The sequence below is a fragment of the Geosmithia morbida genome (genome assembly GCF_012550715.1).
Source record: "Geosmithia morbida isolate 1262 chromosome Unknown scaffold_3, whole genome shotgun sequence".
Taxonomy (NCBI): Eukaryota; Fungi; Ascomycota; class Sordariomycetes; order Hypocreales; family Bionectriaceae; genus Geosmithia; species Geosmithia morbida.
In genome coordinates, this window is record NW_023336190.1 from 170,758 (window position 1) to 195,414 (window position 24,657).

The 24,657-nt window shown below is 55.6% G+C and overlaps 6 protein-coding genes across 6 annotated transcripts; 2 read left to right on the plus strand and 4 right to left on the minus strand.

The window, feature by feature from the left end:
- Positions 1–555: 555 nt before the first annotated feature.
- GMORB2_4999 (uncharacterized protein) lies at positions 556–4,277 on the plus strand (the record flags this gene model as incomplete). The annotated part of the gene is given in 2 exon segments (XM_035466973.1): positions 556–939; positions 951–4,277. 2 exon segments carry the CDS (start codon positions 556–558, stop codon positions 4,275–4,277), a joined length of 3,711 nt encoding a protein of 1,236 aa, XP_035322985.1.
- A 387-nt stretch (positions 4,278–4,664) lies between these two features.
- On the minus strand, positions 4,665–5,027 carry GMORB2_5000 (Complex 1 protein (LYR family); the record flags this gene model as incomplete). Its single annotated transcript, XM_035466974.1, has 1 exon — positions 4,665–5,027. One exon carries the CDS (start codon positions 5,025–5,027, stop codon positions 4,665–4,667), a length of 363 nt encoding a protein of 120 aa, XP_035322986.1.
- Positions 5,028–5,776: 749 nt separating this feature from the next.
- GMORB2_5001 (large subunit ribosomal protein L6) lies at positions 5,777–6,765 on the minus strand (the record flags this gene model as incomplete). Its single annotated transcript, XM_035466975.1, has 3 exons — positions 5,777–6,144; positions 6,256–6,369; positions 6,438–6,765. 3 exons carry the CDS (start codon positions 6,763–6,765, stop codon positions 5,777–5,779), a joined length of 810 nt encoding a protein of 269 aa, XP_035322987.1.
- A 593-nt stretch (positions 6,766–7,358) lies between these two features.
- GMORB2_5002 (beta-tubulin) lies at positions 7,359–8,993 on the minus strand (the record flags this gene model as incomplete). Its single annotated transcript, XM_035466976.1, has 4 exons — positions 7,359–7,752; positions 7,829–8,619; positions 8,690–8,812; positions 8,970–8,993. Coding segments are annotated over 4 exons (1,332 nt in total), but the record flags the coding sequence as incomplete, so codon positions are not given.
- Positions 8,994–11,186: 2,193 nt separating this feature from the next.
- GMORB2_5003 (ATP-binding cassette, subfamily F, member 3) lies at positions 11,187–13,895 on the minus strand (the record flags this gene model as incomplete). The annotated part of the gene is made up of 4 exons (XM_035466977.1): positions 11,187–11,192; positions 11,420–12,739; positions 12,863–12,897; positions 13,133–13,895. The coding sequence occupies 4 exons, from the start codon at positions 13,893–13,895 to the stop codon at positions 11,187–11,189; spliced, it is 2,124 nt and encodes a 707-aa protein (XP_035322989.1).
- Positions 13,896–19,598: 5,703 nt separating this feature from the next.
- On the plus strand, positions 19,599–23,599 carry GMORB2_5004 (uncharacterized protein; the record flags this gene model as incomplete). The annotated part of the gene is made up of 2 exons (XM_035466978.1): positions 19,599–19,616; positions 20,075–23,599. The coding sequence occupies 2 exons, from the start codon at positions 19,599–19,601 to the stop codon at positions 23,597–23,599; spliced, it is 3,543 nt and encodes a 1,180-aa protein (XP_035322990.1).
- Between the last annotated feature and the right edge of the window lie 1,058 nt (positions 23,600–24,657).

Consider the following 24,657-nt stretch of genomic DNA (forward strand, 5'->3'; position numbering starts at 1 on the left):
ACCTTCGAGACCTCCGGCTCAAGGCCCCATCGCTGTTCCCCCGTCTGGCTTGAGCATAGGAGACCAGAAGCTCCCGGCTTGGCAGCTTGGTTGACACGCTCCACCCTACCATCTACCAATATTACCTACTTCTTTGTAGGTAGGTGCTCTCGTCTCTCCTCGTATGCAGGAAGAAAAAGACCAGCCGTCCGACTTATCTTGGGTGAGACTATCCGTACTCTCTGCTCTCTCCCCCCACCTTCGCCTTGTTCCTCATCATTGAAGAGTAATCTCCCGCGCATGAACCTCGTATCCAGCTGCTACGCTCCCCTCGCCGTCTGAAAGGAAGTAAGGCGTTTTCCTCCCTTCCATCGGCGTTTGGGGGAGGCTAGAGAAAAGAAGAAACGAAAAAAAAGAAAAGAAGAGGAAAAAAGTGGTTTCCCCCGCGTCCTTGGACTGGCTCCATTTGCTTCATCCTGTCGTCGGTTGGCCCATTCAGGCGGCCACTACCCTTTCTAATTATACTCACTCGAGTGTCGGTCTCGTTTCCCGCGGCAGACCGTCCCAGCAGACACGATGTCTTCTTCCTCCCGCGACACCCCGCGGCTCCGTTTCGGTCTGAACCCGCTCATGACGGCTTCGCTGGGCTCTTCCTCTCACAACCTGCAGCCTCACGGCACACCCATCTCGGCCCTCTCCATGGCGTCCTCTCACCTGGTGTCGGCTCAGACGCCGGGGAGCGCCATCCAACCTTACAACCCTCAGGAATGGGTTGCATCGCCTGCACAGACCGTGGACCGCCAATCGTCGTATACTGCCGAACCGCATGGTGAGCATCCGACGTCTCCTCCAATCGTCTCCGCCGGCTATGCGTATCAGCAGGTAGCTAACATGATCTGCTCACCCGCCACGCAGTGTCAGGACCGCCTCCGCCTCCGCCGCCTTATAGCCCGCCGAGGGGTCAGCAGCAGCAACGCCCCGCAAGCATCGTCATAGATCACGGTGGCTCGCCTTCCAACGGAAGTCTGGCTCAGCCCCCGCCCAGGATACCTGCCTCCAACATACAGCCACCCGTCAGTCAAAATTTCCCCCCACCTCCGGGGTCGAGAGGCGCCTCCCGTGAACGTAGGTTCGGTCTGCCATCCTTTGGCCGACGCAATCGAGACTCCGACCAGCCAGCCACTCCTGAGCCCCATCACCAAACACGCCAGAGCATGGGCCCGTCATCGTTCTACTCGCCGGAACTGTCGCGGCCGTCTTCTACAGTCTCACACAGTGGTCCCCTAACCCCTCAAGCGGGCCCTCCCGGCGCGCGTAGAGCCGTGTCGGCCGGTGCCGTCGAGACGCCCACGTCGGCACGCTCACGCTCAGGATCCCAAGTCCGGGGGGAGCTGGGCATGGCTGTGCCTCCGCCGCCGCCGGGACCGCCGCCGGCCAGCTCGCGATCACAGAGCGTCCAGGGCATGGACCGCACGGCCGTCCCCATAATATCGCCCCCGACACGCCGACCGCGACCTGCTGCCTCCACGCTCGGCCCCGTGCCGCCGACTCCGGCTGGCTGGGTCGAGGGAAGCCGCGAGCCGGAGCCGACAATGGCGGTGGATCGTAACCATGCGGGCTTGACAGTCGACACCGAGACCGCCCAGACCGCCGCTAACGTTCCCGACGCTCCTGGCTCGTCCTCAAGCGCGTCCGGGCTGAACAGGGCCAAGGCTGTGCGTCACGACAAGACGATACTCCAGAGGCGGACTGAGAGCCGCACGCGTCACGGAGAACGCCAGTCCATGGATGAGGGGTCTCGGCCTCACGGTATTTCAGACATCGTGGTCCCCAGCGGCTCGTCGAATGGGGCCACCCCACCTCGTCCCCCAAAGCCGACGACACCTCGTGGCGGGCATCCGATCGAAACGCCGCATACAGGCGAATCTAGTACGACAGCCGATTCGCGTAACTCGACACCCCGTACCGCCGGGACGATGCAGAATCCCAACCCGCTGGACACGGCCACCCCCCCTTTCTCTCCGTTCTACCCCAAGTCGGTGCCCAGGACGACTGCGGGCGCCTCCTCCTCCAGCGCAGCCCCAAAGTCACTGCCGACCCCGCCTCCTCAAGTGAGGTCGGCGTCGAGCTCCCACCCAAGGGACTCTTCACGACCGCCTGCGTCCCTGTGCACACCTATATCGAAGCACCTCGTCATCACCCAGAGCGCCGAGCAGTTTGCCGCAGGTACGATTGAACGGTTCCAGAGCTTCGCGGCCCACGAGGCCGTGGCCCAGACAGATGCCGACCGTGTGCGCCTATTCGCCGACTTCATGGTCAACGAGTCACGGATCCGTCGTGAAAGGTACTCGACCGCCATTGGGGCTATGGGGTCCGAGATTTTCGACCTCACGCGCGACTTATTCCGTCCTATGATGCCCCCCAGGACAGCATCTGTCACATCTCACGATGAGTGGACCCCTCAATCATCGGAGCCGACACGCTCCCAGAGGGGCTCATTCGGGGCCGTGCTAGCAGGCGAGGCCGGACCGAGCTCCGAACCCACCTCTGCCAACCGCCTGCCTCCGTCGCCGAGTACGAGCGGCCAAGCTCCCGTCATGGGCTCGTCGAGCTACATGCCCTCGCTCTCACCCATCCTCAGCATGAGCGTCAGCGACAATCACGGCGACGGCAGCTCCCGGGGCAGGTCATCTAGCCGCTGGTGGGAGGCCGACTCGCAAGGGGATCCGTCGCGGCGCATCGAGCGATCTAAGCGAGAGTCCAAGTACATGGGTCTTCCCAAGCACCAGTGGGCCGAGGCGGACCCCTCGGACTCATCACACGACAACCCGTCCAACGACGGGTCGGGCTGGTCGGGAACCGAGTACCCGCCCGAGAAGACGGGGTGGCACGATAAGAACGAGTCGGCGACTACCCCGCAGCCATGGGCGGCCAGCTCGACGCAGACGCCGATACGATCGCACGAGCCCATGGAGCGCCAAGCGCTGGACGTGTCTCGGCTGGTGACTCTACCGCCGCCTTACCCGCGGCACCACCCTGCCGTCAACAACAACCACCCAGAGCTGGCATCGATCCGGAACTCGGTGCGGGAGATTAGCGACATGTCGGAGCTGGAGCGCATCAAGCAGGCCTTCGCCAAGGAGAGCTCGAAGCGGCGGGAGGAGTTCGAGGGTGCGGCATCGGAGCGATGGCGCAGTCTGCGGGCGAACCTGCACCAGGAAGTCAGCAGCGGCAACCTCGGGTACGCGGACGCGGGGGCCATCGAGATGGACTTCCGGCAGCAAGAGAACGAACGGAAGAAGGATCTCGAGAAGAGCGAGTACGAGGCCTTCCAGGACCAGGTGGTGATGCCGGCCAACGATATGCTGAGTCGGCGCATCGAGACGGCGACGGAGCTGTACACCAACCTGTCACGCACGCTATCCGACCTGCAGAACAACGACGCGGACATGCCGCAGGAGGAGGGCGACGACCGGCCGGAGCTTCTGGAGAAGCTGACGCTACTAAAGTGGGTGTTTGAGGCGCGCGAGACGCTCCACCGCGCCATCTACGACATTCTGTCAGACCGCAACAACAAGTTCCGCGAGGTCGTGGTCCTCCCGTACCGGCTGGCGAACAACACGGAAAAGGCGACGAGTGCGGAGGCCTTCTTCGACGCGGACTCGCGCCAGCGGGAGAACGCCATGGCACGCGAAGTGCTCGAGCGCACCCGCCACCTGGGCGTCGTCGTCGACGACGCCGTGCAGCGGGGCGTGGCCCTCCAGCTTTCGGCCTTCTGGGACATTGCCCCGGCCCTATCCGGCCTGCTGGAGTCTATACCCCCGGACCTGGCGGGCTTCACCATCCACGTCCCGCCGTCGGAGCTGGAGGAGAACCCGGCGTACGTCGACCACCCGATGCAGTACCTGCTCACGCTGGTCCACCACACGGAGAAGAGCACGTATCAGTTCATAGAGGCGCACACCAACCTCCTCTGCCTGCTGCACGAGGTCAAGGAGGCCATCGCCACGGCCGAGGCGAGGGTCGTGGCCACCCAGGTCGACAGTGCCGACGGCGCCGACGACGGCGGTGCCACCCCGACCAAGGCGGACCGTCAGGAGGCTGCCAGGGCCATGCGCGCCGCAGAGGAGGTGCGTCTCACAGAGGACCTGCAGGACAAGGTGCGTCTCGTGCAGGATCAGTGGGACAGTGCGCTCGCCAACAAGATCCGGGCCGTCAAGGAGACGACGGCCGAGTGGCTTCTCGACACGGGTGGGTGGGACGAGACACTCATCGAGGATGGCGGTGCAAGTGTCTGATTTACTCCCATCTCTTTTTTTCCCGCTCCTTGTCGCCTTTATATTTCTATTTCCTTCTCTCCTTTTGAGAGCCATGATACCCCCCCATTCGTTTATATTTGCCACTGGCCTCTTTCAATGTTTGGAGATTTCTCTATATATATACTCCAGGCTCAGGTATACTATGTATATAATATACTTCAGACTCAGGCTCAGGTATATTATATATATATACAGGTGCACCACCACGCCTTGCGGGCACGAACATGCACGAAATCAACGATTGTTTTCCTCTTCCAGTGCCTCTTTCTGTGTCCTTGTATACGCGTATAATTTACAGTGATAGGAGAGAGATTCCTTCTCGTACATGCCCTCCCAGTATACATACATTGTAAAGGGGGAAACCCCCTATTTCTTGTACTCCTCAGGCATATCCATTCCCACCCTCCGAGCCGTGAGACGGATCCGATCCTCGTCCTCCATGTTGATACCGGGGTTGTACCTCTCGATGAGGTTGACGTAGGACCGCTGCGAGCGCAGATACGTGGCCAGCTGGTGGGCGCGGGCGGCCTCAACGTGTGCAGGGGGTCGTCGCGCCGTCGTAGAGTCGGCCGATTTCGATGTGGCAGAGTCGGAGCCGGGAGAGGCGGCGAACGAATCGCGGAGTCGGCCGTGCACGGGCGCGCGCGGTAGGGACAGGACAGGACGTGGTGGGAGTTCCCGGAGGAGAGAGCGGTACAGCGACCGGAGACGGGGAGCCGACGTGGACATTTCTTGGCTCTTTCTTTCTTTTCTTTTCTTTTCTTTCCTTCCTTTCTTTCCCCTTCTTTCTCTTCTTTTCCTCGCTCTCAGTCTTTCCTCGCTCTCTTCCGTCGTCTTCTTTGTGGAAGAAACATACAAAATTGAAAATTAAGAAGAGAAAAAAAAGAGAGAAAAAAAAAAGTCCCTCGGGAACGACCGCCTCCTGGCAGCGCAAATGTGATGGGTTGGTCCTTGCGGGGGAGATGATGTCGGATGGAATTGTCGGAACTTGGAAGCAAAGAAACGCAGTGGGATTGGGGAGGGGGGTCCGGGTTGGTTTGGCTGCTGCTTTGCTCTTTGTCACTTGATCTTGTTAAGACGCGTCTCCACTTCTCTTCTCTTACTAACTTCCAAGCTTCCCCTGAGTGCTTTTTTCTTTTTTGACACTCGATGCCATTACTGCGAAAAGTCTATATAGATATATATTTTTTGCCGTTCACCTGGTCAGTCCCTGCCGGGGACCTCCTGCGTGGAGCCCCTTCTCGCTGCGTTCGCCTGTCCTGGTGGCCAACTTATAGGGAAGAGCTTCCTCGCCGTGTTCGCGTCTCCTTGTCACTTGGGAGATGAAGATTGTATATTATAGATAACGCACGTGTTATATTGCACATTTCTCCCTTTATAAAAAAAAAAAGAAAAATCGACACGCACATGTAGTAATAGTACAGAGTAGTGGTATATGACATGATTTTCAGAGAATCAAGACGCTCTGAGCCGGTCGCTCAGCTAATCTTCTTAGACTTGAGCTTGATGGTCTCGTCATTGATGAAGATGCCCTTGCCCTTGTACGGCTCCGGCTTGCGCCACTGCTTGACCTTGCCGGCGAATGACATGATGGTCTCCTTGTCCGTCCCCTCGAGCAGGATGCGCGTGGGCGAAGGCGTCGTCACCTTGATGCCGCGCGGGATCCCCTCCTCGACCGGGTGCGTGAACCCCAGCTTCAGGCAGAGGAAGTCCTGCCCGGGGAACTCCTCCTTGCCCGTGCGCTTCTCCACCGTGGCGCGGTACCCGACACCCACGAGGCGGAGGATGGCGCTATGACCCTCGGATACGCCCATGATGCTGTTGCGGAGGTATGCCCATGATGTCCCTAATCGTTTTCAAGAGTCAGTCCCTCCATTCATCGTCATCATCCTCTTCTTCTTCTTCATTATTTTCTCCCTCTCTCTTCCAGAGGACGGTGAATGAAGAAGAAACTCACCCCACATATCTTGCTGCCCCTTCGCGTCAACATTAGCCACGCTGAGAATGGCAGTCTTCTCCTCCTCATTCTTCTCCAACTTGACGAAATCCGGCACTTCAAGTTCAAGTTGACCTGTACGTCGTCAGCGGCCAATTTTCTCTTTGTTTTTTTTCTTCACTCCCCTCTTCCCTGAAACATACCCAATGGTCCCTTGACAGTTATAATCCTCTTAGCAGTCGACTTCCAATCCCTCACCCCACGCTGAAGCACGGGTTCGCCCATGATGAGCTCCACGCCGGGAGGTATGGAGATGGGGGTCCGTCCAAGCTTGGAAGATAGTCGAGTCGTCGTGGAGAATTGTCGGGGACGCTGCTGCTGGTGCATCTGGCTCATCACCGTCGTGGTAGTTGTCGCGGTCGTCATCGCTGTGACCTGCTGCCATGCCGGGACGAGGAATCCTGGCAGGCTGACCGTCAAGGTGGCCCGGGAAGCGCAGGCCAACGCCTTGCTCCGGCTGGGAGAAACCATGGCGGCTGCCATTGGGTTCAGGTGGTGTTTTTTTTTTTGCAAGAAGAAAGAAAAGATCAACAAACAAACAAAAAGTCGTCGTCGTCGTCGTCGGACAGGAGCGGGAGTGGGTTGCAGAGCTCCGGAGCTGCCAAAGAAACATCGTCCCTGTCCCTCTCAATTTTCTGAAATCCGAAATGACTAATCACATCACGTGGACCTTCCGACGCGTCTCCTTGATTGCAACGCGAACAGTTTTAACACCACGACAATCAAGCATGGCGGCAGCCAAAGGATTTACAAGCTCGTAACCGTTTGTTAAGATACTGAAGAAGTTGTAAAAGCATAGAATTGTAGGGTATTAGAGTACTTTGAATGACATGTTTCGTTGGGCACAGCTACTAATACGTTGATTGTGCTGCCAAGCTAAACATGGCTAGGAACAACTCCCCTCCCTTGATTTCATAGCACCATCACCCCCACAACTCAAGAAGAGAAATTGATCAAGGCTGGCTTATTGACTAGATTCACCGTGGCCTAGGCACACACGTGCAACGACGGGCATCGTGAGCGCTGGCCAGGGCCATGGGAGAGGCTTCGGTATAGGACCAAGCTTACTCCTCGGTCTCAAGAGGAGCCTCCTCCTCGTACTCCTCCTCCTCCTCATCGATACCAGCATCCTGGTACTGCTGGTACTCCGAGACAAGGTCGTTCATGTTGGACTCGGCCTCGGTGAACTCCATCTCGTCCATACCCTCGCCAGTGTACCAGTGAAGGAAAGCCTTGCGACGGAACATGACGGCGAACTGCTCGCCGACACGCTTGAAGAGCTCCTGGATCGAGGTCGAGTTACCGATGAAGGTGGACGACATCTTGAGGCCACGGGGAGGAATGGCGCAGAGAGCAGTCTGGATGTTGTTGGGGATCCACTCGACAAAGTACGACGAGTTCTTGCTCTGGACGTTGCGCATCTGGTCCTCGACCTCCTTCATGGCAACCTTACCACGGCTGTTGGTTGGATTGTCAGTCTTGCACAAGTCACGTCAAAGATGGCGGGAGAAGGGACTGAGAGGGATAAACGTACAAGATGGCAGAGCAGGTCAGGTAGCGACCGTTGCGGAAGTCAGAGGCAGCCATCATGTTCTTGGGGTCGAACATCTGCTGTGTGAGCTCGGGCACGCTGACAGCGCGGAACGAGTAGGATCCACGGCTGGTCAGGGGGGCGAAGCCGACCATGAAGAAGTGCAGACGGGGGAAGGGGACCATGTTGACGGCCAGCTTGCGGAGGTCAGAGTTGAGCTGACCGGGGAAGCGGAGACAGGTGGTGACGCCCGACATGACGGCAGAGACCAGGTAGTTCAGGTCACCGTACGAGGGGTTGGACAGCTTGAGGGTACGCATGCAGATGTCGTAGAGAGCCTCGTTGTCAATGCAGAAGGTCTCGTCCGAGTTCTCGACCAGCTGGTGGACCGAGAGGGTGGCGTTGTAAGGCTCGACAACGGTGTCGGAGACCTTGGGCGAGGGGACGACGGAGAAGGTGGCCATCATGCGGTCGGGGAACTCCTCGCGAATCTTGGAGATGAGCAGGGTACCCATACCAGCACCGGTACCGCCACCGAGGGAGTGGGTGATCTGGAAGCCCTGGAGGCAGTCGCAGCCCTCGGCCTCGCGGCGGACGACGTCGAGGACGTTGTCGACGAGCTCGGCACCCTCAGTGTAGTGACCCTTGGCCCAGTTGTTGCCGGCACCGGAGGCACCGAAGACGAAGTTGTCGGGGCGGAAGAGCTGGCCAAAGGGACCGGCACGGACGGCGTCCATGGTACCGGGCTCGAGGTCGACGAGGACGGAGCGGGGAACGTACTTGTTGCCGGAAGCCTGTCGACAAGAGACGTGTCAGCCAAGATGCCACCATGCTACCATGCCACCATATCTCGACAAAACGTACCTCGTTGAAGTAGACGCTCATGCGCTCGAGCTGGAGCTCCGAGGTGCCGTTGTAGACACCGTTGCTGTCAAGGCCATGCTCGCCAGCAATGGTCTGCCAGAAGGCAGCACCAATCTGGTTACCCTGTTGGATTGAAAAGACGAGAGTCAGTGTTCTGACCGCACGAAAATAGAGCGCGTAATAGGCTGGACAGGAAGAGGTAGAGAGGGGAGGCAAAGAGACGCCATCTCCCTCACCTTCCTGCCGTCCTATTCTTCTTCCAGGGGTGGTATCAACTTACGCACTGGCCGGTCTGGAGGTGAACCTATTTGAGAGGGGACAAACACGTCGTTAGCTAAAGATTCGACTGACGCAAAGCTGCGAGACCCTTTCTCGTTTCTCCTCGCCTGTTCCCCCCCCCTTTTTGGGTTGGAATGTTGACTTGGGTGCACGTTGGCCGGCGGGGTAATAGAAAAGAGGTCAGGGGACAGGAGAGGAGGGGAAAGGAAACGCGTCAGAACAGAGGGGTTCTCGACTTACAATCTCACGCATATTGACGGTTTATTTTGGGGTTTGAGGAGTATGAGGAGGGGAGGACTAGGAAAATGTTTGGATGGCAGAGAAGAAGGAAGAGGAGATTCCTGGAGAAGCTGTGCTGAGAGCCTTGAAGGATGTATGGACTTTTGAGAGAGGGGGGGGGGGTGCGTGTGCGAGGGAGAAGGGAGGGAAAGAAAAGAGTGGATGTTGATTTTTGCCGGGGGAGAGGCCAAAAGGTGGGTTTGGACTGGGTGCTGCCCGGTGGAAATTGGTGCTCACCGCCACTGGTAGACCACCCCGGCCACCTGCCGGTTGCCAACCGTCGAGCTGCTTTCCAGGGGAGAGGAGAGCCGGGATACGTACCCGCCTAGCTGTTTACTTCTACCGTTTCCCGCTGTACTATCATTACAATTTTTTTTCCTCATTGCTCCTTTTCCAACGTTTCCCCCCTCCTCCCCGGTAGGACAGCTAGTAATAATAGCAGAAACGGCCCAAAGCCAGTCAAAACAGCAACAGCTGTCGACTGTGCGCCAGCTGTCTTGACCGAAAGCGGGTCTCGTTGACGCCTGAGTGGGAAAGCATTGATTATTATTGTTTTCTGTCCAGTCGCTAGGCTTCTAGCACCAAGCTCTAGGCTCCAGTTGGGTTTATTAACTAGGCAGGGGCAATGCGGGACTCTCTATGCCCTTTCCCTCTGGCCTCATCTCTCCGCTCTACGAGTATTGTAGTACGAGTATGTGTAATCTGTACATATCAGTCTGTACTCGGAAATGTACTCGTACCGCTCTTGCCTTCTCTGTACATTTTACGACTACAGATTACATACATTGACCATTGTTTACTCCCGGCTACGCATCTCAGATAGGAAAGGTGCCATACGACGCCGACGTTGCTTGCCACTGCACTTGACATCAGGGGAGAGAGAAGGAGATGGAGAGAAGGCATCATGGCAAGGCAGCAAATATTAGATCTGTGTGTGTGTGTGTGTGTGTGTGTATGTACGCGTGTCTAATAACCTGTACGTCTGTGCTGTCCTGTCCCTACCTGCAGCTGCCCCTGCAGGATTGGCGGCCGGAACAGATACACATGTCATGTCACTCTCCCCCCCCTCTCTCTCTCCCTCTCGTCCTTTCCTCTACCAGTACGGATTACGGGTACGGAGTATTATTATTACATGTAAGCTAAATCCCTGGTTCCACCTCCCCCCTCCCCCCCCCCTTGGTTGCTCTTCACCGGTGGAGGGTAATCTGTAGTGCGTTGCAAGTGGGTCCCCTCATCTGAACTAGCCAGGTTTATCCCAACGGAAGATTTACTTTTTCCGAGAGACGATACTCGGATAATACTCGTATAGGCACTCTTATTGCTTGTACAGACTAATCTGTACTCGTACAGATTATTTAACGCGATGAATGGGCGGGACAATTGCCAACCACCGGGGGGGAAGGGAAGCTACATACGAGCACAGAGTTATTATAAATCACGTTCTGATGAACCCGAGACGGAATTCAGCCTACTCTCGACCCACACAGCCTTATTATTACCTTGGTCGTTGTCACTCGCGATGTCCAATTTTGCCTCCATACACATGCTGGAACAAACAGCTGAGTCATCAGTCGGAACAGGTTGTTCCGGCCCGATCGGCAGTCCCCTAGCGATAAGAGGCTACTTTTACAGTCACGATTACCCCTATGTATAGTTATCATCAACAACATCAAAATATAACATCAAATAACCCCAATTTCTCAAGTGTGATCTGTTTGATGTAATCATCCAATCAATTTCACCGGGAAATCCCTGTTCCGATCCGATAACTCGGGCGAGAATTTTACCGATATTATTCCGCCGCTCCGTCTGACAACACAACGGCACACGTGATGCTGTTTGGCATGGACCACTGAGACCGACTAATACGATGGTACTCGTACAAGGTTTGTCAATATATTCCCTTACCCAGCTAGCAATTTACGGTGTGCGGTGTAATTCATAGCTTGATTTCTTTTTTCTTTCTTTCTTTCTTTTTTTTTTTTTTTTTTTTTGGGGGGGGGGGGGGGGGGGGGGTGTTCTCTTAACATCCGTTCGATAGATATATGTGTGTATATATATATATATATATATATAATCTGTATGTCTCCCTCTGCAACGACCCAATCAGTGAGCCTTGACCACGCCGGCAGCGTCAGCCTGCGCAGCGATCCTCTTCTTGTATTGGTTGACATCGCCATCAAACTTCTCGACGGTACCCTGGTCGCACACCCAGAGCGACGTGCACACGGACTGCAGCATGGTCACGTCGTGAGACACCATGAGCACACCGCCCTCGAACTTGCGGAGGGCGTCGGCCAGGGCGTCCATGGCCTCGATATCGAGGTGGTTGGAGGGCTCGTCGAGGACGAGGATGTGGGGGTTCGTGAGGGCGAGGCAGGCGAACGCCACCCTCGACTTCTGACCACCGGACAGGAGGGCCATCTTCTGCAGGCCCGTGGTCCCCGTGATGCCGAAGGCGCCCAGCTGGCGGCGGTACTCCTCGTCGGTGCGGCCCGGGTACGTCTTCGCCATGAAGCTGACGGCGCTCATGGTCATGTCGAGGGCGTCGACGTGGTGCTGGGCGAAGAAGCCGATGCGCAGTCGCGGGTTCGTGGTGACGATGCCCGACAGCGGCTCCAGGCGGCCGATGAGGAGGCTGAGGACCGTCGTCTTGCCGGCTCCGTTGGGGCCGACGATGCCGATGCGCGAGTCCAGCTGCACGTCCAGATCGACGTTGCGCAGCAGTATGTTGTCCTTGGAGTAGCCAAACGTGACGCCCGACATCTGCACGATGGGCGGCGACATCTTCTCCACCTCTGGGAACTTGAAGTGCACGCTATACTCAGCCTCAGGCACCTCGAGCACCGGCATCTTCTCCAGCTTCTTGATGCGCGACTGGGCCTCCGACGACTTGGCCGCGTTGTACCGGAACTTGTCGATGAAGGCCTGCAGGTGCGCCCGCGCCGCCATCTGGTTCTCGTACTCCTTCTTGGCCACCTTGAGCCGCTCCTCGCGCGTGGCGTAGAACGAGTCGAAGTTGGCCCCGCGGTAGTAGTCCAGCCGCTCCGAGTGCTGATGCACGATGTCCGTCGCCACCTCGTTGAGGAAGGCCCTGTCGTGAGACACGACCAGCACCGTGCTCGGGTATGTCTGCAGGTAGTTGGCCAGGAACGTGATGGACGGCACGTCCAGCATGTTGGAAGGCTCGTCCAGCAGCAGCAGATCGGGCTCGCAGAACAGGGCACGCGCCAGCGCCAGACGCATCCTCCATCCACCGGAGAAGGTCTTGGTCGCGAACTGCTGCCTCTCGGTCGAGAAACCCAGGCCGGCCAGGATACTGGCTGCGCGGGACTCGGCCCTGTCGGAATCCATCTCAGCCAGCTTGGACTGCACGTCGCCCAGCTTGGTATCGTACGTCTCGCGCTCCTTGTCAAGACGCTCCGCATCGACCGATGCGTCGGCCACCGTGGCTCGCTGGGCTTCGAGAGCCGTGAGCTTCTCGTTGAGGGTCTGGGCAGGAGGTCAACACTCGTTCTGTATTTTTCTCTCTTTCCTTTATATATATATATATATATATATATATATATATTTCCTTCTGCAATGAGAGAGACAACGATATCGGGAAAAACTTACATCCTGCTCCTTGAGAAGCACTTTTCTCCAGACATCTGCATCCAAGACAGCTTGAATAGCAGGAGTGTCATCACCAGTGATCTAGGGGGTTGAAATGTCAGCTCTTGTGCTCCTCTCTCCCTCTCTCTCTCGCTCTCTCGCTCTCTTCTCTAATAGAGTAGAGTAGATTGGGGGGGACAAGGCGTGGGATATGTTCAAGAGAAAGGAAAGAAAAACCTACCTCTTGCTCGACGTGAAGAATAGAGATATGCGTAGGAATAGGAACTTCACGCCTAGCCAGGGCACGGAGCAGGGTAGACTTTCCGATGCCGTTCTTTCCGACGAGGCCGTAGCGGTGGCCGTAGGCGAGGGTGAGGGTCGTGTCGGCGAGGATGCGCAGACCGTTGATGGAGACGTCGATGTTGTCGATCTTGATGTCCTTTGTCTTGTTGGCGTTGTCGGAGCCGGTCTGCAGCGGGTTGACGGCCATGTAGAACTCCTCGTACGACTCGGTGGACTCGGGCAGGTTGAGCAGCTTGGAGGCCTCGTACTCGACCGTCTTGAACGTCTTCTTCTGCTGCTTGGCTGCAATCTTCCGCTCGGCCTTCTCGAGCTTCTTGCGATCGACCTTGGACTCGACCTTGCGCGCGTTGGCCGACTCGAGGTCGACGCCGCCCGAGGCCACGGCCAGCGTCGACGACATGTTGCGCTGCGCGCTCACCTGGATCGTCTGGTCCAGCCTCCGCACCTCGGACGGCCCGATGCGCTGCCCGCCGTTGGCCTCGGCGTACCGGTCCACCCACTTAGCCACCAGCTGCGACACCTTGGCCTTGACCTGCTCGTCCGGCTCGCCGGCCGCCGATACCAGTATCTCCGTGATGGCCGCCGCCGCCTCTACCAGCGGTGAGGTGGTGGCCGATCCGGCACCGCCCTCGTTGTTGGTCCCGTCCTCATCTTCCGTCCACTGCCTGGATGCGTGGTTGAGATAGCCGGCCGAGTAGTCGGATATTACTGGGTCAATGTTGGGGAGGACGGTCCTGATGTCGGCGTCCATGGTGGTGGCGGTAGTTTCTCTCTCTCTCTCTCTCTCTCTCTCTGTCTGTCTGTCTGTCTGCCTCTGTCTCCCTCTCTCAAGGTTGAGATGTTGTGTCGAGAAATGAAAGCGGGGGTAGCCTACACACTGTTTCTCGAGGCTAGAGGACGGGCGTGCATCAGCAGGTGATTATATATTTTACGATGTTCAGCCCTGGGCTCCCTTCGGCTTGGAAATTGTCTGAGAAGCCGTTCAACCTCGAAAATCATCTGCCCCGCCAAAATTGAAGTTGAAGTTGACTGTCGTGGCTTTGCACTTTTCCGTGGGGCGCCACAACTGCCCCACCTTTGACTGAGAGCAAACGATGGCAATGGCAATTGAATACCCTGTACCAGTCGCCGTATTACTTTGTGGGATTTTACTCTGAGCTGACAATCGTCTACCACGTACTCTATACTGCATCTGTTTATATGCATCTCATTTCTTTACCATGGTCAATGTGTAGACTTATAGCTGCGTGTATGTGTCAAGGATTTCTTGGTATATGCTCCTCTCTTTGTATCTGTAGTCTACCTGTATCTGAAGGTAGATTTTTTTATGTTCACAAGTTTTAACATTCCTCTGCTGCGATATATATACATATACAGATCTGTACATATACGTACGAGCCGTTATTACCGACAAGATATGAGCACACATTCATTGCTTATCACAAGTAGTCTCAAGGTATACAGAGAGACACATGTATTGATTCCTAAAACTGCTAGTTACCACTGCGGTACTACACACACCCGAGCGCTGTCTACCACACCTACTCCCTCCGAGGCTGTATCATGATATCTACAACCAACAGCATCAAAGTTCGATCCCATCAGTAGCAGCTGCCCCCGTCCAAGGCGGTGAAGCACGCAGTGCAATGTTACCCTCTCTGCAACAGATTACACCAAGTGAGCAACTCCCAGGGATCTCCCCTCTTTCTTCTTCTCAGCTAGACCCATCGTCGGCGACTAACGATCCTGGCAGAGCTTAATTGGCCGACGCGTACGGAGACCTCTGCTACATTGGCGACTGAGCTTTCTGTACTATGGATGTTATGCGCATGCTGTGGTGCGTGATGATTACTAGATATTATTACTAGTGATGTAATAGTATGTGCGCTTATGTACATGTATGCCATTGCTCGGTGGATTACTTGCCCCGTTGATGATGCTTGGGCTCTCGAAAACTTGAAAACTCTCGTACACGCGCCGTGCCAATTCGCGTCTCCGGTACAGTAGCTTTTGGTATTGGCTGATCCGATGGGAGATGAGAACTGGGGGGGGTTGTTCATGTTTACGTTCGTCGCCTCATTCTTCTTACAAGTAGAGTTATTACGAGAATCCGTACATGTATCTACGACCTGTACTTGCTTTTGTGTGTGCAGGGCCTTCCCGATTCTTTGATATGATTGATGAAAGTCCTTCATGCACGATGTTCGTAAGCGCCAGAGGCATCGGGGAGACTCGAGAGGGGAGCACGAGTAAGAGAGAGAGGACGGAGAAGAAGGAGACGACAGGTAGGTCGGATGCTTGTTTTACCATAATCCAAAGTAATAAAACTCTTCTCATCCCTTGGGATCCAAGTTGCCGGTTCGGGAAAAGAAGGGGAAGAGACAGAGTACTCGCACGGCAGTGTGTACATTGTATGTAATTACGCAAGGCATCGCTATTCGGAACACATGTACGCGAACAGAGCGGGGTTTCGATGTGAGATGGTCTGATGGATGGATTCACTGGTTCTCGCCCCCCTTCTCTTCGACATTGGCCCTCCCTTGGCGCGTTGGGGCTGACTTGCGTGTGTGTGTGTACTCGTATGTGTGTGTGTGGGTACTGCTGAACTACTGATACACCGTAAACCGACTGCTTGGTAAGACTTTTGACACTGGAGGAGTTGAGAGTGAGAGTGAGAGTGAGAGAGAGAGAGAGAGAGAGAGAGAGAGAGTTGATTTGATTTATTACCATCTTTCTACCGACTGAAGTTGAGCCCGACGGCTCTACATCATGTTCTGGACTCATCATTCTGGGGTGTGTTTCAGAGGTCATGTGCCGTTCAAGCCATGTCTTCTGTTCTCTTCAGAAAGTTTGAAAACAACGAGAGAAGAGAGTCGTCAATCCTCTTGTCAACAGAACGAAGCTGGGAACTGAACGACAAGGATGTTCTACTCCACACTTTCTGCCTCGGGGAAGAGGCAAATAAGGAAAGGAAAAGAAGAGAAGCCCCTCCGCTCCCTCCCCTCCCCCAGCTGGACAGGGAACATGAGCGCTCTTTGTAAGTTTTATTAATAAGAATAAGGATACTAATAATAACAATAATAGTAATAATAATTTTTTTAAAGAAAAAAAAAAGGTCTCGGCTTCAAATTCTCCCTGGACCTCTTGTGGATCAACAAACATCGTGACGTGATGATTGAACCGACGGAACCGCTCTTTGTCGGGTTACTCTTGTCAAGCTATTAGCTATTAAGCACACGCCCACGCCCTCTTCTTCATAACCCGCAGCAGCAGCAGCTTGTATTGATATTGATACTTATCAGTGAGGCCACTTCCAGGCGGGTCGAGTGCATATATCTGTAATCTGTACACTGTATTGTTACTAGTAGCAAGTAGCCGTAGCAAGTAGCCGCAGCAGCAGTAATAATACTCCGTAGTCTATACGACGTAATAAGACACAAGAAATAAAACCGTACAAGTACTTGCTCCTACCGACAAAGTTGCTTTTTCCTTCTTCCCATGAAGGCGGATCCTCATAACCACGCGTCGCTGGTGGCTGAAGACGTGATCGCTCTCTTCTCCCTCCCCGACTGGCTTCCTGAATCACTCTTTGAATGGGCCTGAACAGTTGCTTAGTAATAGTGTACCTGTTCTCTGTAGAACTGCCTGAAATCCCCCCCCCAACAACACACACACCTCCCCCCTTCTCGAAAGTGAATAGGAAGGAAAAACAAGAAGCATCCCGGTGCTGACTGCAGGAGGAGAACAATGAGGCCTCGAGAAAATACTCCGAATATGGACAAAAGGTTATTTGATATTACATCTAGCGGCGACGGAGCTGATGAACCCCCCTTCTCTCTTCCTTTCCCCTTCGCTGAGAGTTATTACCTCGTCTATACTCGTACACGGTATAGATCCCTGCATACATCAATAACACAGACTATATTAGTAGCCGGGCCATCTTGCCCCCCCCCCCCCCCCCCCCCTTCTCTTCTCTGTCTCTCCCTCTCTCTCTCTCAAAAACCATGACGCGCATCTTGGCAATGTGGCTTTTCGTTTCGGTAAGCGGAGGGGAGAGGGAGAGAGAGAGTGACACTAGAAGAAAGAAGGAAAACGCCTAGACGAGTTCTCTAGAGACGATTCGTCATAATTCACCCACATCTTCTCTGTACCTGCTTCCTGCTGCTACCGGTGTGGCTGAACGATAAAATAGTAGTGTCACCGACCCATGTCTCTCTGATTGTCTCCTCGTCCTATTGATGGGCGGTATAACCGTGATTGATAGTGATACGTGCAGTGCATGCGTCTTACCAGTACCCGTATGCTGTGCACCTCTCTTCTTGTCGCACATGGACGGCCGACGGACGGTTGATGGGACAATGGAACAATAAAACCCCTGCGGCAAGGTGGAGAGATTTCAAGTGCTGAGAGAGGTTAGAAGTCAAAGGCCGAAAAAAAAAGAGTCTGAAGAGGGCAAAGGCCGGCCGGGGACGGACTGGGGGGGCCTCTGTTTCTCATCTATGCGGCCCGCCTTTGTCTCGCCTTGTTCCTGGGCCCGTATTAATAAATGCCCTTTTTTATTCTCCGGTCGGCGGTAATCTCTCTCTCCCCCTCTTCCCCCTCTCCCTCTGCGTGTGTGTATCAGTATTAGGTGGTGGCAGTACTCGTATTGAGAGGAGAGCCTTGGTCTGATCCGTCTCTGCGTACAGATGTACTCGGTAATTAATACTAGATGCGAGGGGATCAAACAATGGTAGGGACATGGATCAGATGGTCATCTCGTATTGCGGAATAACAGCAGTCCTCGGCACTATACATATGTGATATAGCAGACGGAACAATACTCTCTCTGTATCTGTTATTGTCGTTATCATTACTCGTAAAGGTAGGCAGGTGTCTGTGCTTGGTTGATGGCGACGGCGATGATGACTGTGGTATTGATGACGATGATGGCCAGAATTGTTGTGTCAGGCATTATCAGCATCAGCGATATCCGCAGCAGTCATCTGACGAGCAGACGCAGGCGAGTGATGATGGTGCCGCAGCACATGTACGATTTGGAGAGAATACTCGTATACTCGTAGTAACCTGTAATCTGCATCTGTACTCGTAGCGATAATGATCATCTCAGGTAGAGTTCATTTCAACGTACAGAGAGGTCCGTGGGGAGGAAAGGTAATATCTCGTAGTGTACCGATTCATAAGCAGTATCCGAGTCGGTAACGGAGTAGAAATACGAGTGCTCGTACGTATTCCTGAATAGAGGATTGTTGTTGCTGTTGTTGCTATTGCTGCTGTTGTTATTGCCTGCTGCTGCTGCTGCTATTGTTGTTGTTATTGTTGTTGTTGTTGTTGTTGTTGTTGTTGTTGTTGTTGTTGTTGTTGTTGTTGTTGTTGTTGTTATTGTTGTTGTTATTGTTTGTTGTGTTGTTATTATGTGTTGTGCGTGGAATAATAGATGGCATAAATAACATTGAGAATTGAGGAGTGTGCATAAAAAAATACCAACAAAAAAAAAACAAGATTCCCGAGTAATGCGCCATCCAACCACCGAGGTCCACTATAACATAATACTACCGAGGGCACTATAACCATGTAACCATAGTGTCTAGGTGGGATGTAACCGCCGAGAGCACTATAATCGCAGCAGCATATAGCTACCGAGAGCACTATGAGTACAGCTGTGCACACTGTCCTGTCCACCCTGCAGGTAGGGTTCGGCCACATAGATGATCAAGTACCTACAGCCACGCCCGGGCCAGCAACGCCATGTACGCCCTAAACAACCTGCAAACACCATGTACAGAGCCTGAAGCACTAAATTACAGGCTAATCCGATCCCCTGCCTCGTTCCTCCGAGTCCCACCAGCGCGCGTCCGGATTCTGACCTCCGCAATCTCTCTCTCTCTCTCCCTCTCTCTCTCTCTGAGTGTCTCTCTCATCAGTCTCTGAGACACTGAGACACTGAGTCTCTCTCTCTCTCTCTCTCTCTTATTCTCATCGTGTCTCTCTTTCCTTTCTTCCTGTTTCTCCCATCCTTCCCCCCCGGGAACGCAACGAGGGGCACAGTTCATCACCCTTTTTCTTCTTCTTCCTTTCTTTCTATTTTGGGTCTCTCTTTAGGTTTCTTTTCTCTTCTATTTCTTATTCTATTCTCCCCTCCCCCCCCTCTTCTCCTGGCTCTTCGTAACGCCAAACGCCAAAAACGGGTCTTCTTCTGTTATCCTCTCAGCGCGCGCGCGAACCCACGGAGAGAGCAATCTCGAAAAGAGGGACCCTCTTCTTCCATCCAACTCCCCCCCTCAACCGACACGCGAGAACGAACCACGACGCCGGGAGACGAAGAGAGAGTCGACAATGTATTCACCGGAAGCATCGAGCATCGTCGTCGACCTCTTGTATTAGCATGACTGTCCATCTCTGCCATCTGATATAGTGCCCCCCCCCCCCCTCTTCTCGTCTCTCTTTTGCAATCATGCAGACCGTCCCGAGTGTAAGCCTCCGAAACGAAGCCTTTCCTCTTCTTGCCTTGGTACCGAAACCATTGCAACACCCACCTTTCCTTTTCTTCCTCCGCTCTCCTTCCCCCCTCCTCACTTCACATCTTCACAATCTTTGACTTGACTGCCTGCTTGTAATTCATGAGTAAATCATCAGAGCTCGCTTTACACATGTCAATTTCTCTTCTCTTCTCTTCTCTTCTTTGAGCTTGTGCTCGGCATATCAAGTCACTCCTGTTCACCCTTCCTTCTCTCTCTCTTTTTCCTTCTCTGGTACTTGCTCATCTGCCTTCACCTGGCGCGTTCGTCGCTCTCTCTTACCACCAATCATGCCCCTCCTTTTTCGCCAACACGTCTCCCCTCTTCCCCTCGTGATCGAGCAGACAAGCCATTAGTGCGCGCGCGCGTGTTCAGTAGGATAAAGAAGACTGATTATCCTCTCTCTGTTTAGCTGGTCGGGTCCGGTACTGCCATTGCTACTGCCACCACCGGTCTAGTCATTGGCGAGGCAGCTGATTCACCCGACTTCTTCTTCGCCCTCGACCCTCCTTCTTCGCATCCGCCCTCCACCTCGGCTGCAGTCGCTGTGCCTTGCCTCGACCATCGCAGTGCTTATTCCTACCAGACTCTCCACCACCCGCCTTCGAGACCGAGCACAAGTCTGGCCACCCTTACCGACAACGAGCAGAACTTGCAGAACCACCATCGTACACTCCCCCCTACCCCTCCAGTGTCCCGACCACCCCTGTCGCGCTACCAGAGGCCCAAGACGTCCCAGTTCACCACCCCTCGCCTTTCCACTAGGCGACAGTCTCTCTCCAAGTACGACGAACCTGCCGTCGGTCCCGCCGCGGCCGACGCCGTCCGCTCCTCCTTCTCCTCTACCGGTTCCTCTTGGGTCAGGAGGCTCTCTCTTCGCCCTTCGTCGCAGCACGGCAGCCCCCGATCCAGTGTCGGCCCTGACTCCATCGCCTTCTCCCACGGGTCTGCAGCACCCGTCCTCTCCCGTCGCCGCTCTCTCGTGCCTCCTCCGACCCCCAACAAGCTCGTCAAGCGCTCCCCCCCCACACCTGGCTACCTCCACCATCACACCCCGACAACTGCCCGCCCGGGTACCAAGTCCAGGACTCACCTTCCATCGCTGCGACGGCCAGCCACGAGCCACCAGAGGACCGCCACCCTCCAGAGACTCCAGGAACCCCTGTACAGCCCGATATCCCCGCTGTCTCCCACGTCTCCCGCCATCCCCGCGACGCCCGCCGACCCCGACGACAGGGACTCTGCTGCTGCTGCTGCTGCTGCTGTCCCAGCTGCCCATGGTCTTCTCCCTTCGGCTCTGGAGAAGGATAGCCGGTCTCGGGTGAGGTCTGAGTGGACGTCATTCTTCCACTCCAGAATCGCTGGCGGTCAAAGCGCAAACCGGATCGTCGACCTCGACTCGCAGAGCCAGACACGCGACCCCACGCCGAAGCGCCTCCGCCTCTTCGCGAGGCATCCTCAGCAGAGGCCATATCTGGTCAAGCCGTGCATGGTGTCCTTGGCGCCCCAAGACAGCGCCTCCGCCTCCAATATGAGGCAGACGTCCCAAGGAGCTGAGCCGATACCTCCCCTGTCGTCGTCTGCCGGTAAACCCCACCAGGGTCATCGTGCTCGTCGGTCACTCTCCATGAGCTTGTCGTCAGCGACCGACTGGATGGCTAGGACCTCGGGCAGCCTGCGCCGCTCGAAGCGCCGCGACTCGCACCCGACAACCCCCGGACCCACCTCCCGCCACGTCGTCTCCGACCCCCTCACCCCTATAGCCTTCCAGCGAGACCCAGTGGGTCTCGCTGCCCCGAGGGCCGTCACCTCGCCTGATGACTTTGCTGTTGCGCCGGTACCCATACCCGATGATGGCCCCTCATCAGCCCCCCGCCGGCAGCCCCGGAGGAAAAAATCGTCATCGCCCCTTCGACCGCTCTACAGTCCCTCAAACGACTACGACGATGAACTGGTACGGCCAAAGTCGTCTGCCGGTGCCGCCGGCCTGCCCCTGCGCCAGAACCAACCCTCGGGAAGCTCGACGAGTTCTGCCGCTCTGTCGCATCTGAGGACCCATCGCCGCGAAAGGTCGTCTACCCTGGATGGCTCCGAGAGCGAACTACGTTACTTCACCTCTGGCGACGAGGACACGGACTTCAAGAGTGATACGCTGTTTGACTCACTCCGTACCGGTACTTCGGGCCGTGTACGCACCGTGGAGACGCCCCTGGACTCCATGTACGACGAGTCACCCCCGAGCACAGCCGGCCGTGGCCGAGACAAGCGCCTCTCCATCCAGGATATGCTTGGAAAGGACTGGAACCAGGATGATAGGATCCTCGAGGAGGATGACGAGAGCGCCCAGACGCCCAGACGCACCGCTGCGCTGGGTGGCGCCACCCTGTCGATCCCGGCTGCAGAGCCTGGTCTCGGCACCGACTCGGGCAGCCGCTCGACCAAGGGCCCCCCCCGGTTCTCCATGGACGATGACTTCGAAGACGACTGGGGGCAGGACCATGACGACCTTCCCAACGCCCTCTCGCCGCCCTCCAAGACCAGCATGGTCAACCTGAGGGGCGTCAACCCCAACGTCCGCCTCTCCATGGCCACCAGTATCTCTAGCTTCGCGGACTCGACTCACGACCAACGCAGCGAACGTCCGCTGAGCAGTCTGTTTGACTGGAGCGAAACTCCGGCCCACGACAAGCAAGAGCACAGCGGCAGGTCCCGCCCCAAGACTGCCTACGCCAAGCAGGAGACGGACGCGAGAGGCGGCCGCTCCGTCAACCGTAAGGGCCCGGCACCCGCACACGTGCGCAGCCAGAGCGTTCCCATCGTCAACGACGGCCCAGAGGAGTCCAAGCCGGCCGGTTCCAAGTACGGCACGTGGGGTATAGGCGCCAAGACCATCAGCGAGGACTGGGACGACGACTTTGAGTTTGGCGGCGGCGACGTCGACGACGACAACAAGGACGATGACCGCCTCTTTGCCGTGCCCGAGTCCATCCAGGCCTCGCAGCCCAGCGTCCGCGCCCACTCCGGCCAGATCCGCGAGCTGTCGCTGCTCGTCAACGACCTGCGACGCCTGTGCCGCCACGGCCGGGACCTCGACCTGCTCCACGGACCCCAGGCGACCCTGTGGAAGGAGGCGGAGGGCATCATCGCGCTCGCATCGCCCGATGACGACTCCCTCGAGAGCGATCGCGAGACGACGTCATCGATCGACCTCGATGCCTTTGACGCCCACGACCGACTACCCGACGATGACTTCGACTCGGCCTCGATCGACAAGCTGGATGCTGCCCTCGACGGCCGGGAACCGGCCATGTCCAAGACGGCTGTGGTGCGGGACCGTCCGTCGCCGCGCCGCCGGTCCGTCTTCTCTCCCGACGACGACATCTTTGGCGGTGGCAGCCTCCCCGCCTCGGAATCGGGCAACGGCAGCGGCAACGGCAACGGCAACGGCAACGGCAAATACGGGAGAAGCAGCAGCCGACCGAGCCGACCGCGGACACCGGAGTCAAGACTGAGCAAGCCGCCGCCCGACGTCAACGGCGTGGTCCGGTCCGTGGTAGAGGTGATGCAGCAGCGGACCATGACGGAGGCGCTGCTCGATGGCCACAGCAACATCGGCACGCACCACCACCAGCACAGCAACAAGAAGATGCACTTCGACACCAGCAGCCTCCGCCTGCTGGTCAAGAGGGCAGCCGACCTGCGCGACCTGCTCTCCGAGGCTGTCAGACGGGCCGACCAGATCACCCAGAGCCCGATGAGGACCCCCCGACGCGAGAGGCACCCCGACTCCAGCCCGGCCTTTACCAAGGTGTTTGACGACCCGGGATCGAGTCCGCCCCGGCAGAGGGTCAGGAGCCGTGGGAATACCACCATGGTGGAGGGGTCGCCGGAGAATTCTCCTTCTTCAGGGATGGGCAGGAGGATGATGATGGTCTGATAACTGGACTGCTGGACTTTGAGCCATGTCCGCAACCCCATCTGGAAAGTTCTTCGACTATGAACCACCTCTTGGGAATGATTCTGATACGTCAACACGGAGCAAAACTGTACAACAGAAAAAAAAACCGAAGGACAGGCCACAAAACGTCAGCCATTACAAAACAGCAACAGCAACAGCAACAGTAACAGGAACGTCTTTTCACAAAACGAAACAAAACAAAGAAGAAGAAAGAAAAAAAAGAGCCAACCGAGGGTTTCAGGTTGGCCGGTTTGCATAGCGACGGTCTTGTACAATTTTCCTTTCACTCCTACATTTCTTGGTCATTATATTCTCTCGTCCCCTCTTATCTCTTTCCGTGGCAAAAGCCATGATGAACACAGCCGGACATCCAACACCAACAAAAACCACGAAAAAAAAACCAAAGTCTATCTTCCTTGCTTTCACTCTGTTTGTCTCTTGTTTTCCCCCCTTTTTCACGACCTGATGAATTTCCTTTTCTTCTTCTTTTTCTTCTTTTTTTCTTTTTTTCACAAACTAGATCTGACAGTTGTTTGGAGGGGAGTGTCGTGTTGGAAGAAAAACAAGGGCCGTGCCATGTTTGTTTTTTTTCCTCATCTTCCCCCCCCCCCTCTTTTTCTTCTCTTCTTCTTTTCTTTTTTATACTTTTTTTTATTACTTTTTCTGAAGTGACCTCATATTTCTGGGTCAAAGCAAAGCAGAGCAGATCAAAAGCAAGAAGGGAAGCTGTGCAGCAAGAGAGCGAAAGGGAGAACGAGTAATGGATGGGAACGGGAATGGTTTAGGATGAGAATGAGGATGAGGATGAATCGTCAAGAGGAAAAGGGGTGGATGTCAGTGTCACCTCCACTTTTTCTTCTTGTTCTGCTGTTCACACAGAGTATTGATGAATTGCATGGAATACAAAGCATGAACATGTACAGAAGTCTGCCTATCGCATCGCATCGTGATCTTGATGACTGCTCGCGTCTTGGGGGGTTGGGGTTGGGGATTGGTACCCATGACATCATTTCTTCTGATGTGTAATCATACACAAA